The 13,516-nt window shown below is 36.0% G+C and overlaps 1 protein-coding gene across 4 annotated transcripts in view; it reads left to right on the top strand.

The window, feature by feature from the left end:
• LOC117116913 overlaps window positions 1-13,494 on the top strand; it is a 26,714-nt gene extending 13,220 nt beyond the window's left edge. For 2 of the 4 annotated variants that reach the window (XM_033261050.1, XM_033261048.1), the window contains exons 4-6: window positions 11,360-11,854; window positions 12,375-12,449; window positions 12,697-13,494. In XM_033261050.1, coding sequence (XP_033116941.1) covers window positions 11,360-11,854; window positions 12,375-12,449; window positions 12,697-12,863 — 737 coding nt within the window. In that variant the 3' untranslated portion in view covers window positions 12,864-13,494. Of the gene's footprint in view, window positions 1-2,370; window positions 2,761-3,722; window positions 4,284-8,486; window positions 8,564-9,162; window positions 9,341-11,359; window positions 11,855-12,374; window positions 12,450-12,696 lie in introns of all 4 variants that reach the window. The other 2 variants (XM_033261047.1, XM_033261049.1) reach the window with 2 other exon arrangements.
• The last annotated feature ends 22 nt before the right edge of the window (window positions 13,495-13,516 follow it).

The following is a 13,516-nucleotide window of genomic DNA, read 5'->3' as shown; positions in this document are numbered from 1 at the left end:
ATAGGCTACAGTAGCCTTGGCCCCCTAGCCATGCCAAGGCTATTCTAGCCTTATTTGCTCATAAAAAAATGTTGTTCGTTGTCAAGCATTTTGCAAAATTTGGGTCGGTCAGGCGTCTTGGTCAAATAATGTATAATAAACTATGTAAATCTTAAGCCTATAATCATAAGCATGCACTCTCATGTGCTACCATAGAATACTTTAATCAGTAGCACTGAACATTCTTTAAATTTGGTTTCCACAACATCACTACATTATTATTATTATTATTATTTATTATTATTATTATTATTACCGGTATTATATAGCACCTTTTCTTTGTAGATACAAAGTGCTTCTTTTCCCTGGTCATTGGGCCCACATGCTTATATGTTCTTGCTGGTGATCAGAGCAGGAGCAGGCAACCCCACCATTTATCCTCTTTGGTAGAGAGAAGCAATGCAAGCAATGCAGATAAAGCTACCTTGCTTTAAGGACACTAGCGAAATGTACAGCGAGGGATTGAAACCCCTAACTTGAGGTTGGGAAATGTGTTACTCTGACGGCTTTCGGTGATGCTGATTGGTTGGTCGTATCGGGGAGCCTTCCCCATTGCGTCAGGGACTGCTACGCTAGTGCAACGATTGCAGTAAAAAAAAAAGAAGAAGAAAAGGAAAGAAACTGTAACGATAGTGCAGCGATTCTTAAGGAAAACCACGATTTCGCTTGACGTTTACCAAGTTTTGACTTAAACGGGAGCCACTGGTAAATTTTTGGATACAAGTAAAAAAGACATCATCTAGGTTGCGACAAAATTTCTAATGCCACTCACGACAACAACGTGGATATGTGAGGCAGGATATCAACCGTTCTGTATATATTCTCACGTATAAGACGAATCTAACGATCGAAAAACGTAGGGTCGTCTTTACGCGCATTATAATTTTTTTTTTTTTTTTATGTTCGTCTTTTGTTCGGATCGTCCGTAACACTCGAATTTACTACTAAAAATTGTCCAAAATTCTTCTCAAACTCGGGGGTTGTCTTATACGCGGATCGTCTTATAGGCGATCAAATATATATGGTTAATATCTGTCTCTTATACACATCTCCTACCTTCTTGCTTGAAAAATTTTCTACATTTGCGAAGATATGGAAGCTAACTTTTAAATACAAAAAGTCACAAAAACCATTTTGTTGAAGAGCGTATAAATTAAATTTTGGCGATAAAAATGTATTTCAGAAGTGTTAGTTATAGTGTTAGCCATAAGCTGTTTCATTAAAAGTTGTGCCGATATAAGATTGAAAATAGGTTCAATTTGTTTTAATTAATGTTTTGGAGATGCACCTGTTGCATGGTTTTTTCACTTTTGGAAAGTGAAAGGTTAAGAAAATCATCACTTTTATAATACTTTTCCATCAAATGTCGTCCGAGTATGGATACAATACCGCTGGCCATGTGTAATAACTGAAGATACTAAAACATGTTTATTCACATCTAATCGACTATTTTAAAATGTCATTAGTATTGAAGAATATGATTTGGAAAGTAGTTATCGATTACCTTAATATATGGAAATATTTTATCTTGACTGATATGTACACAATCAAATAATGTTAATTACTGGGGTGAATGCGAATTTAAATTAAAATGGGTGATAGTATGTGTGATCGATTTTGCAAATCGAGAGAGCATAGAAGCTTAGAAATAATTTATTCATAAATTCATAAAATAAGCAAGTCGTTTGTAGAAGTGTGTGGCGCAGCGTGTAAGGTGTTGGAATTTCAATCGGAAAATCGGGGGTTCGAGACCGATGCTCGTCACACTGCTTTGTCTCTTTGGCAAAGACACTTTATCTGAATTTGTCACTCTTCACCCACGAGTATAAATTGCTACCTGGTAACATGTGAATGTTTCGGAATTAAATTAGTAGATTAAACTAGGAATATTCCCGGGGAGCGGAGGAGGTTTCACGTTGTGTATGATTGATTCTGTATCTAATGACTGGGAAGCGCTTTTAGCAGTTTTCTGGATATTTGCGCTATACAAGTTCTATAAAATAAAATAAATAATAGGGACCCCATCCATTGTTTTCATAATTTTCGCAAGATTACAAAACATATGCTTTTGGTACTGTAGAATGCTTGCTCTTGGCATCTAGGCGATGCCTCTGTCAAAGATCTTGGTCGTATTGCAACATTATTATTGCGACCGTGTAGTTGGTTGATGTTAGGCGCTTCTGGTGCTGTGGGCTGGGCCATTCCGAGAGGTTACTCCGTTTACTGTAAAGCTATTGCAAGAGCAGGATGTGTCTTATAGTCTGATGATGTTCTTTTTTTAGTATTATAGTTAAAAATACCCTCATTATATCAACCTTTTAATTCCAATAGGCTGTCAGACGGGAAATCATATCTACAATTACATTCATCTACCAAGTGATATCATACGCTTCAGTGTTAACACGAGTTTGGATTTTAATACCACGGAAGGACATTTTCTGTTGACGTCGAATTTCTCCCAGAGTCCATTTTATTTTAACATTACAGTGAGGAATGATGGGTCAAATAAATTTAAAATCAAGAGTACCTGTGATTTCAACAACAGCATCGAGTTTGAGCCAACAGAAGTTAATGTGCACAAGGTCACAATATCATATGAAAAGGGATACATCATGATCAAGCACATAGACGGATCGACAATAGCCAAGTCGCCACAGAAAACGTTTATGCCAAGATACTTTTGGTATAACAGAAATATTCAGATTTCAGGGTGCATAATCGGTAAAAGCCTTAAATATTATTCAAATAAAGAATAATTTAATGATGTGAAAGATTCTCTATGTTCCTTTCAATAATTCTGTTGAATGTTGAGTGTTGATTGGAATTTTCTAAACTGTAAATGCAGCGTCACGATAGTTTAAACACATTATACAGCTTCTTGCAATCTGGACCCGCTAAATCTGTTTAGGCATAACGTAAATGTGATGGTTTGAACATTAATTTGCTTAGAGGTAAAACAACATAAAGGGCTATACGCTTAGTTTTAAATGCGTCACCAAAAGGTGGACAAAATTGTGCGGAGCATTGTGTTTGTGTTTTTTACAGTGTATTTTTCACCATGTTAATCTTATTTTTTATGTACATCAATAAGTTTTTTACGGTAATAAAATGTATACATTATCCATTGCAGTATCCTGAACTGCACACAAAATGATAGGGAGCGTCATTGAAAACTTAATAACTAAACAATCAGAACGTATCAACGTAATTGCACAGTGTACTCCCATTCCTACGAAATACGCAGTTTCTACGTACGCTTGGAAAGTCAAAAAAAAAAAACTTCAGGGGTTATTTCCAGACGTCTTGAAATGAAACAAAAATTTCACAGATTATTTTCCCTGAGTAGTGGTGTCTCTCAGTCACCCCGTCCCTTTCGCACCCTCTCCAATTTCTTCGGACATCTATGGATCCGACCCTGAATATGTCCATTGAAAACACAAGTTTTCATCACCACACTACGGTGAATCTAGAGTAGGGTATACATCTTCATCATGGTATAGGGTTTAAAAATTTCCGATGACCAGCTACCTTCAAGGTCTCGGTAAACGTCCAGTCATGGCTACATAATGTAAGGTCAATTATTAATCAAGTAATGTCTATCTACAACAACATCTTTATTATTATCAAGTTATGTATTTAAATGAGCACGTATTCCGTTTTCTCCTTTCTATATCATTTCACAGGGTTGGATGAACAATGTAGTGCGGAGTACTCAGTGAATACTATCACTCAGTCATTAGAGGTGAATTGTGCACTAACCGAATGCGTTTGGAACATCGATGACAGAAAAGACCAATTTGAAAAATGTGATACCAACTGTGAACACAAGATTGCAAACTGCACCGACTATCTTGCAAAGTATGAGACTAACGATAAAGCCAAAGTTAGTCCTGCCACCGGAACACCTATCCCTGCCCTCGGAACACCTACCCCTGTCATTGGGACACATATCACCGCCTCTGGGACACATATTACGATGAATGCAAAAAAAACCGAGATGCAGAGTGGTGACAGAACTGAGCAGATTTCTACAGCAGACATGGATCAAAGCGAAAACAGTAAAACGATTGGAAACTATATTGTAGGAGATAGTAACACTGGCTCCAGCTTAACGACAGTTGCAACAACAGCCATCGAAAGCGACGACACATTCGTTAACTTTTGGTACCAGTTAATTACCGCCAAGTACACGGAATATTGCAACACAAGCCTCTCGCAGGAAACAAATACAACAAATGTGAAAGGTAACTTTTTCTGCTTGCTAAATTCATTCTTAATCATGCTCTTTTTCATTGCACTATATTGAACACAAAAGAACGTTTTACTGGCTAAATCGAATGTATGAGGTGTAAACCGGTCTATCATTTTATGGCTTAATAACTGTTTAATGCTTAGGGAACAATTTGTGTGTTTTTAACAACTGTAAGTTAGAAATCAATACTAGGACACCCCAGGGCTGTGTCCTTTCTCCAATTTTTCTTTATATACTAATGATTTAAACTGTATTGACGATGGAATTTTAACTTTAGTGTTTGACGGTGAAATATGTAGATGGATTAAAGGATAATTCAACTAAAATTTACTTTCAAAATATAAATCGTTTTTCATCATAGTGCGTAGATAATTATTTGAATTTGAATGTTCAGAAAATAAAAAGATAATTATATTTTAGAAAGGGTGACAAGACACACGATAATCTGACTATTATGAACGATACCGTGGAGATTGTTAAACATCATAAATATATAGGTACAATAATTATGATAAACTTAATTGGAAAGAGAATACTAACTTTGTTAGCAAGTGCAATCTACTTTTTAAGGCGTATAAAGAAATTCCATGTTTGAAATGGAATCATGGTTGTGTTTTATGAATCTGTAATTTTATCAGCTTTTAAGCTTTAGTGAAATAGTTGGGTTTTAAAAACCTTGATAAACAAAACATGAAAAGGTATCAAGAATTGGGAAGTCCATAATAATAAAGACCTAGGAGAACAGGAATATAGATGATGTTGTTCACAGTGCCATAAATAAATAATAAATTCAAAGTAATTATGTCAGATAACACTCACCCTCTTTATCAGCACCTTTCATTTAGATTCAAACTATGGCTCCAGTCAAAGAACATAAATAGCAGAAGAATAAGCTCTTCGCGTGGTTTGCATATCATTTTATGGAACGTCCACCCTCTCTAGAATGGAAGAAAATGATTTCATGGAGTGGAGAAACTAATGAAAACAAATATGTGTGTATGCGCCTGTGAACCCATACCAACCGATGACACACCTGTGAAGACACACCTGTTTAGAGATGACATACTCGCAAGCGATGACGTCGCCAATTCTCAAAATAGCTTTAAACAGTGAGAGCTTCCTCTATATACTGCCTGGTGAAATGTCTGAGCTTTTCATCAAAAGTCACCGTTAGTTAGGAATTTTTCCAAGTTCAAGACACACGTTGTGTGTTTTAAAAATAAACAGAGGTATTTTGTGGCATATTCGTACTCAGTTATCCAGTGACCTACACAATTTTATGGTTGTTGCTAAACATCCTTTGCTTACTCACAAAAATAGCATTTTTACACATATTTTTAATATAAAAAACGAAGATTAACTTCAATTCAATTCCATTCAATATTTATTTGCTACAAAAGCCATCCATGGGCTATTATCCGCCATACAAAAAACATAACACAATCGAATATCAACATTTGCTATAGCCAATAAAAATATTCAAAATAAGAATTAAACAGCTAATCAATGTGTTCCAAGCAGAGCAGTACGGATAGAGGCATTGGTTGCAGAAGACGGATCGAGATTTGGAGACGAGCAAAGCTTAAGTGCATATGGGAGAAACGAAGATTTGAAACGTTTGGTTCTACAAGAAAGTGGTAAGAAGGCAGATTGGCGGTGATTCCTAAGCGAGATAGAAGTTTGACGTCGAGGCGGGAGGAAATCAGTGAGAATGTGATCGTAAGATATGTCACCACTGTAAAGTTTCTTTTTAATGTCATCGGTTGTAGCCCCTTGACATGTATGTGTATATGCATGCATGTGTATATTTATGTGTGTGTATCATGTTTATATGTATGTGTATGTATTAGGTACAACTTTTTTTCTTATTTTATTTTATCTTGATTTTTATTTTTTTAATTGTTTATTTCTTACTTGCTTTTTATTGAAATGCAGTTTGTTTTAACTTTGAATTGAATTTTGTATTTCTGGGATGTTTGTCCTTTCTTTTACTACCGGTATTTTGTTAAATTTCCTGATTTTTCTGTTTACCTTTGCGTTTCCAATTTTACTTTTGTGCACTTTTACTGTATTGTTTTTTGATTAGTAAGTCTGGACGCACCACTGATTAGTGTGTGCCACTGTTGTAAAAGTGTGTGCCAATAAAAACTGAAAACTGAGAGATATCCTACCAATCCAACCAATCAGAGCCAATCAAAGATATAGCGCCGCCACTCGGATGGATGAAAATTGCTCTCATGGACGCTTTCATGAGGCGTTCTACTATATATCGCGAACTGCTCTATCGTTTGCTATTTATTATCTTTGCTCCAGTGGTAATAGCGAGGGTGAGAGTTCTTACTATTATTACGCTAAACAGGCCATCCTTAAGAGTATTATACAGGGCATTTTTAGATTGTTTACCTTGCATAATATTATAAGTGGAGGCGAAACTTGTTCATGCATTTCACAGTAAATCTTTGTTGAACGTACCGTAGCTGTAGTTAGTTTGAATTGCCTTAGAAACCGCAATTTGCGTTAACATAATAGTTTAATTACCCGTTTATTAATATTCAAATGGCATAAAATGACGTCACATTTTAATATGCACATCTTTTATATATGGTCTTTCCTTGGACAACGTTTGAAGAAGATCCAAGCACGGACAGTGGCCACAGTTCCGATAAAAAAAAAACCGTGTACAAAACAAACATAGGAAAACGGAATAGAATAAGAAAAAAAAAAAACCCGAACAAGTCAATGACTTTTTCTGCTAACGAATTTATAGTCTGGACACAGGGCTTGGTGGTGCGATATACTGGAAATATATAGATTAGATAGATTTATAAATTTCTATAGCGCCGGTTAAAACAAGGTCATCATCATCGTCAGCATTGTAATCGAAGGGAACAGTTCAACAAAATTCAATCATTCATCGGAAAACGCTTGTATTCTTACTTGTGGTGTGCCCCCAGGATTAGTCTTGGCCCTATTTTGTTTTTGATTTTTATTGCACCTTTAAGTGGTATCTTCACATTATATGGCCTTAATTACCATATTGTGTTGCTGACGATACCCAATTTTATTTCTTCCATCCTAGTCAGTACAACGAAACAAAGGCAACCATTGGAGTATGTGTTCGTACAGGCATGGCTTGCAAGCAATATGCTGTTGAGCTTGTAGGCCTGAGCGGGGGGAAGGGTTTGAGACGGGGGTTCCCCCTCCCAAATGAGATTTTTTAAGAATAGGAATCTCTGGATGGCCAGAAATGACACTCTCAGACTGTGACAGACATGTGTTGGCTTGGCATGGGCCTATTTTTATATCTTTTTTACTCTGACTGCCCGACGAGCTCTGTCCAATGGGGGATGGGGTTGACCTGTCTGGTGGCATGGGGGACTTAAGCCCCTGCTGCCCCCTCCCACCTATGCTGGCGCCGCCACTGGTTGTCCGTTAAACAATGTATTGTTTTTAAGCTTTTACTGATTACATTTAAGGCTCTCAACAACGTGTCACCATCCAACATCGCTGAATTGATTAAATTAAGATTGTCAACTTGTACCAGCACCTCCTCAGATCAACTAGAAATGCATCCACTTTGTTCATGTTCCTCCATCACTCCTCAAGACGTATGGTGGCAGAGCGTTCTCAAACGCTGCCCCTAAACTTTGGAACAAAATCTGCCTTCATCAATTATTCGTGAAGCTTCGTCGTTGTCCATTTTCAAGTCAAAACTTAAAACACATCTTTTTCTCTAATTTATTCCTTCCCTCTTTTTTCACGTTTTTGGTTCTTCTTACAGGATAGGCCAGATTAGTTACCACTATCACTAGAGCACCTTTGAGTAATGTTCCAACTGACCATGTGTCTCAAATTGCTGGAGAACGGTGTAGTGTTACTGGTTTGTTTTTAGTTCGTTTCTGATAAGTTTAAGGATAGTTCATGGGTTAGTTTTGTCTTTTCTTTTTCATATTCTTTAAGTGCACTGAGACGACTTATAATTGTGTAAGGCGCCATACAAGTCCATTTTCATTTCCATTACATGTAAAATATACGTAAAAAATCTAATCTTTGAACGACAGCTCTTAACTGAGCTATAATAGAAGCCTTTAGGGACGCCTGCTTCAGCCCAAACATTATTTGGCTGAGGTGAGCGTATTTAAAACTGATCAAGTCAAAGGCTCGCAAGTCAATCGTTAAATTCTTATTAATTCAGAAACGTGGACCCCATGGTATGACCGGGATAATCCATCTGGAACCGGAGACTGGGAAACGGTATCAAATCTATTATCTGTAAGTTATTCGTGCTTGATGTACGTCACACTCTTCTTGGATCAGAGTGTTAATGTATAGGCATATCGCTTATCATATAATTTACTTGACTAAACTACCACATTCATTTTCATTAATTTTATTTATTTTAATTTTTTATAAAAATCCATAACATGACAAGACATGACGAATTATAAATGAACTTTTAAAAAACAGAACGCAGGGGCCTTTTTTTAAAAGTCGAAAAATTACAAATTCTGTTATTAATTACTGTAAAATTTATATTGTACTTAGTATGTTATTTGAGAACTGATTGAGAATATTTTAATCTTCATCTGAAAATACCCAAGATGTGTATAAGAGACAGATATTACTGTGATATTTCTATTGTACTTCGTATGTTATGTATATACACACACTATAGTGTGTGTATTGATAAAACATATTTGTTTTATTCAAGTCAAACACGTATACATACAAAAACCTGCTTTACACTTAAACTAAATTTCAAACGTAAATATTGGGAACACAGAATTATTATTAACAAAAATACACACATTTTATAACTGCATAATTTTCAGGGCTGTATACTTACAACATATGTTTATCAACATAAATAGGAGCACCCAGCAACAATGTGTGCAAAACCAATAGGTATTGAGTGCCAGACTACAGCCGGACAACCATATACATCAACAAATGATACAGTTACTTGCTACCCGTCGAATGGTCTTGTATGTGAGCAGGCTGAGAATGGATATTCCTGCGCTGATTACAGAGTTCGTTTCTTATGTTCAGGTTAGTCTCCTTTATCCCCTCAGTCCACGTTCCTATAGTTTAAATCACATCACAGTGAGTGCCAGGCTTTAGGAATAGGCATTTTGTCATAGCATTTGCAGTCTCTGCCTTAAACATGTGTTTCCTCGTTCAATTTTCCTACCCACCAATGGACCTTCCTCGAGTGTCAATCAAACTCAAAAGGCAAATGCAAAAGCTCCTCACGAGACAGCTACCATTCCAATGAAAAATGACGGTCTTTATTTTTTCCCTCAATTAAGCTGAAATATGTTGTTACAGTTTTTCAGAACGGTATGTCTCGAATCCCAGACGTTTATAATGAACCTCGGTTTTGCATTGTGTGTATAAGCTTTGAAATATGCATAATTATATTACAGATTATAGGAAATAAACTGGGTGATCTAAACAGTTTGTACTTGAACAATGTCACTGCTAGAAAAACTTATGAACGATTGTGTCCATCTACCTAATTTTATGTTACAACAATATCCGGAAGCGGTGTTAGACCAAGTGATGTAGATAGTTTTTTCAACTAAAGTCGTATAGCCCATGATACTTTTTCAATCCAATTCTTTATTCCACCAAATCATACAATATAAAATAATAACAAAAAGATAATTAACTCCATTGTATACAGTAATATAATATTAACCATGTTTAAATATTATCATGTATTTCATGATGTACACAATGTAATATTTTAGTGTCTACATGTATCATGTATGTAACATTTTTATAATTTATGTTTAAATATCTTTTACCTCAGTATTTATTAATTGTTCCATATCCTATTATAATATTTGATTTGAAATATTTGACAATAAAGTTTATCTTATATTGTTATCTCCGCCAAGAGATATATGTTTTCAGACGTTTGGGTGTGGGCGTGTGTGGGGGCTGTCTCTTATACACATCTGGGGGACTTAAGCCCCTACTGCCCCCCCCCCACCATGCTGGCGCCGAAAACGGCTGCATAGATATAAATGAAAATTACAGAGCGTGTTAGGTATGACCCAATAAAGGAATGATTAACTTTTTGTGACGGTCTAAAGTAGGACCAATTAAAGGGATTTAATAGCACACACTCTACACCAAATATTTCACAAACGTGTCAACATATCTGAATGAAACTTTCGTGAAAGTTTAACAATGTACAAGAAAGAAATTGTGTAGTGTTGGTGACGGTCGGGTGTGCATTTGAGGGCCATTAGGTTCCAGATCTAAATATTTCTAAAATAGATCATTGGATCAAAATGACGCTTTCCAGAATAGTTTGTCATGTGTTAGTGAAGAAGTCTTTAAATTTAGTCATGCTCCGAAGTAGGGTGTGGATATGAGGACCATTTCAATAATAGGTTTACTGTATACCGTAGGCAGATAACAATAGCTGTGTGATGAATATTCAAAAAATTAGTGCAATTACAGTAAATGTTTACAGCGTTTTGTATATACTAAATTCAGTTTTTGAGAACTGATTGAGAATATTTTAATCTTCATCTGAAAATACCCACTCTAAAAGAGAGTCCCCCAAAAACCCAGACTAAAAGTTGAAATAATCCCTCTTTGAAATAAAAAGTGTTTAAGCGAGTTACTGCGTGTTTTGGAAGAGGAGTGGAGCGAAGTGAGGTAGGGTGGTAGTGGTGGTGGTTGAAATAAATTATGAACATTATTTGGAAGATTTATTTTATAGAAATAAAAGGGATTTGCGGTGGGCGGAGATATGCTCTCTATACTGAGTGCTCTTGTTATTATTGTTATCATCACCCTTATCATCATTAGTTAGGAAATAATGTTTGTTTAAATGTAGGTCTCCCTCTAATTAGAAACCCTTACAAATAAAGACCACCTCCAATTAAAGACCACATTCCTGTTGTTCCATATTAAAAAATGTCTGTTGTCTTTATTATTCTAATTAGAGACCAAAGCCAAAAGTGGTATTTAATTAGAGGAAGACCTGTATCGCCATGATGTTACTTTTTGTATATAATGTAAATCTGAACAAATTCCCTCATGTTATAGGTTTGGATGACCAATGTAGTGCGATGTATTATGAGACCATTGCCGCTCAGTCGTCGGAGGAAAAGTGTGCACTGACAGAATGTATTTGGAAAATCAATAATGAAGTACGCCTATTTAAGGAGTGTAATGCTAACTGCACACACACGATCAGAAAATGTATCGGTTTTCCCTCCCAGAATAATGACAACCCCACTGCTGCTACCGGGACCTCTCTACTGATGAACACGGATAAAAACGTACAGAATCAGAATCGGGTGGTTCTAACAACAGCTGAGCCGCAAAATTTGCTATGGCAGTATAATACGGCAGATCAAAGCAAAACCGTTACCACGACTGGAGTCGAAGTAAGGGAGGGCAGTGGGCCCAGCTTGACGACAGAAACAACAGTCATTGAAAACAACGACACCTCTGATAGACTTTTGCAGCAGCTAATCACTGCAATGTATACTGAATATTGCAACTCCAGCTTCGGCCTCAAAACAACAACTGTGACCGGTAACAATCTCTTCTTACCAAATCTATTCTATCATTCTCATTATGTTCATCATCATTAGCATTATACAAAATTGTTATCTTAATATTATTATTATGATCATCAGCATTCGCATCATTAGCTCCACAACCAATATCATCATCGTTATCATTAAAATCATCATCATCAATATTATTATTATTATCATATTTCATATTGTTACTCTTAATATTAGGCTAAGCCTTTCCTTTGCGGAATGCGCTAAAAAAGAGTGAATTTATTATTACTATTATTATTATTATTATTACCATTATTACTTACTTATATATAATAATTATTATTAATTACTATTATATTGTTGTTATTATCGTTATCATCCATTATCACCATGATCATCATTATAGAATTTCATATTATCCATAGGCCTATCTGTCACCGAAAAACCTTTTACGTAGTAACTTCGCCCCTATTTTATCAATCGTGAAATTCATGAACGTCGTTAACCTACTATACATGTTTTTAAAATTTGACTAATAATTTTAGGACTAACTGATGTTAGAAACACGGAAGTAAGATCAACAGAGAATGTTGGGAAAACAGATGATATTCTCGAACCTGGTAAGTTTCATTCAAAGCATCATGCATGCCTAATAAACAGTAGGGCGCCAGTGGGGATCCAGGGAACACAGAATTCCCCGTCGGGGTACCTCGTGGGAAAGAAATTAGTAGTAGTAGCAGCAGCAGTAGCAGTAGCAGCAGCAGCAGTAGCAGCAGCAGTAGCAGTAGTAGTAATTTTTTTTCGTGAACTTGTGTTTTTCAGCAAAATAATAAATAATACAAATAAACTATCAATTGTGCATTGTAGGAATTCATTGGACTTCAGGTATAATTTTGCTGATTGCTTTTACTGGAGCTGGTGTTGGCACTTTCGTGATTGGCAGTATGTTTGTCTTACATGGCTTAATACATGACGTACTACAGCCTAGAAAAGGGCGTAAAGTCTCGCCTGAAGAAGCGGCAAGCTATAAGTAAAGAAGTAACGCAACGGTGGAGGTGATAATGTAATTAATACTAATTAACTGTTTCAAGTTTAAACGTATTTACAGTAATGTATACCAGTATGTACATAGAGTGAAATTGTGTGGTACCTGCAACTGTTTAGTGGATACCTGCAACCGCCTTTAGGAATATAGGCATGGTGCAATAAGATAAAAATGGAGTGTAAAAACGACAGAAAAAGCAAGAGAAATGTCTTGCACAGTCCACAAAAAAAAAACCCGTCAAGGCCGCAGATTTCTTTTGAAAGGTGGGAGGTGAAAGTCGTGAGTCTACACCCCAGTGCGAAAATTTAAAGAAATAGTACTTCAAGATGGGCGGAAATGACACTCTTATATAGTAAAACGCATCATCATCATCACATCATCATTATAGTTAAAATGAAGCTCCAACAAATTCCTCATTTATTTACCAGAAACTTGTTAATAACACATACTTCATGCCATTAACTTCATATTTTTTAAAAATGTACAAGAGTTTTAAGTTAATGATCTTCTTGATTGAATTTTATTACTTCGGTTCCACAAATAACATTACATAAAATGAGCAAGCATTAAGTACAGCTTATAAAATTACATTGCGGTCAAAAAGTTGGGTACAACATCCCCCCCCCCCTTAAACATGTGACG

Source organism: Anneissia japonica, unplaced genomic scaffold, assembly GCF_011630105.1.
Source record: "Anneissia japonica isolate Jap-2015-1 unplaced genomic scaffold, ASM1163010v1 scaffold1302_len1884557_cov193, whole genome shotgun sequence".
Lineage (NCBI taxonomy): Eukaryota > Metazoa > Echinodermata > Crinoidea > Comatulida > Comatulidae > Anneissia > Anneissia japonica.
Note: the sequence above shows the minus strand (reverse complement) of the source record. Positions and strands in the feature narration are given on the sequence as shown.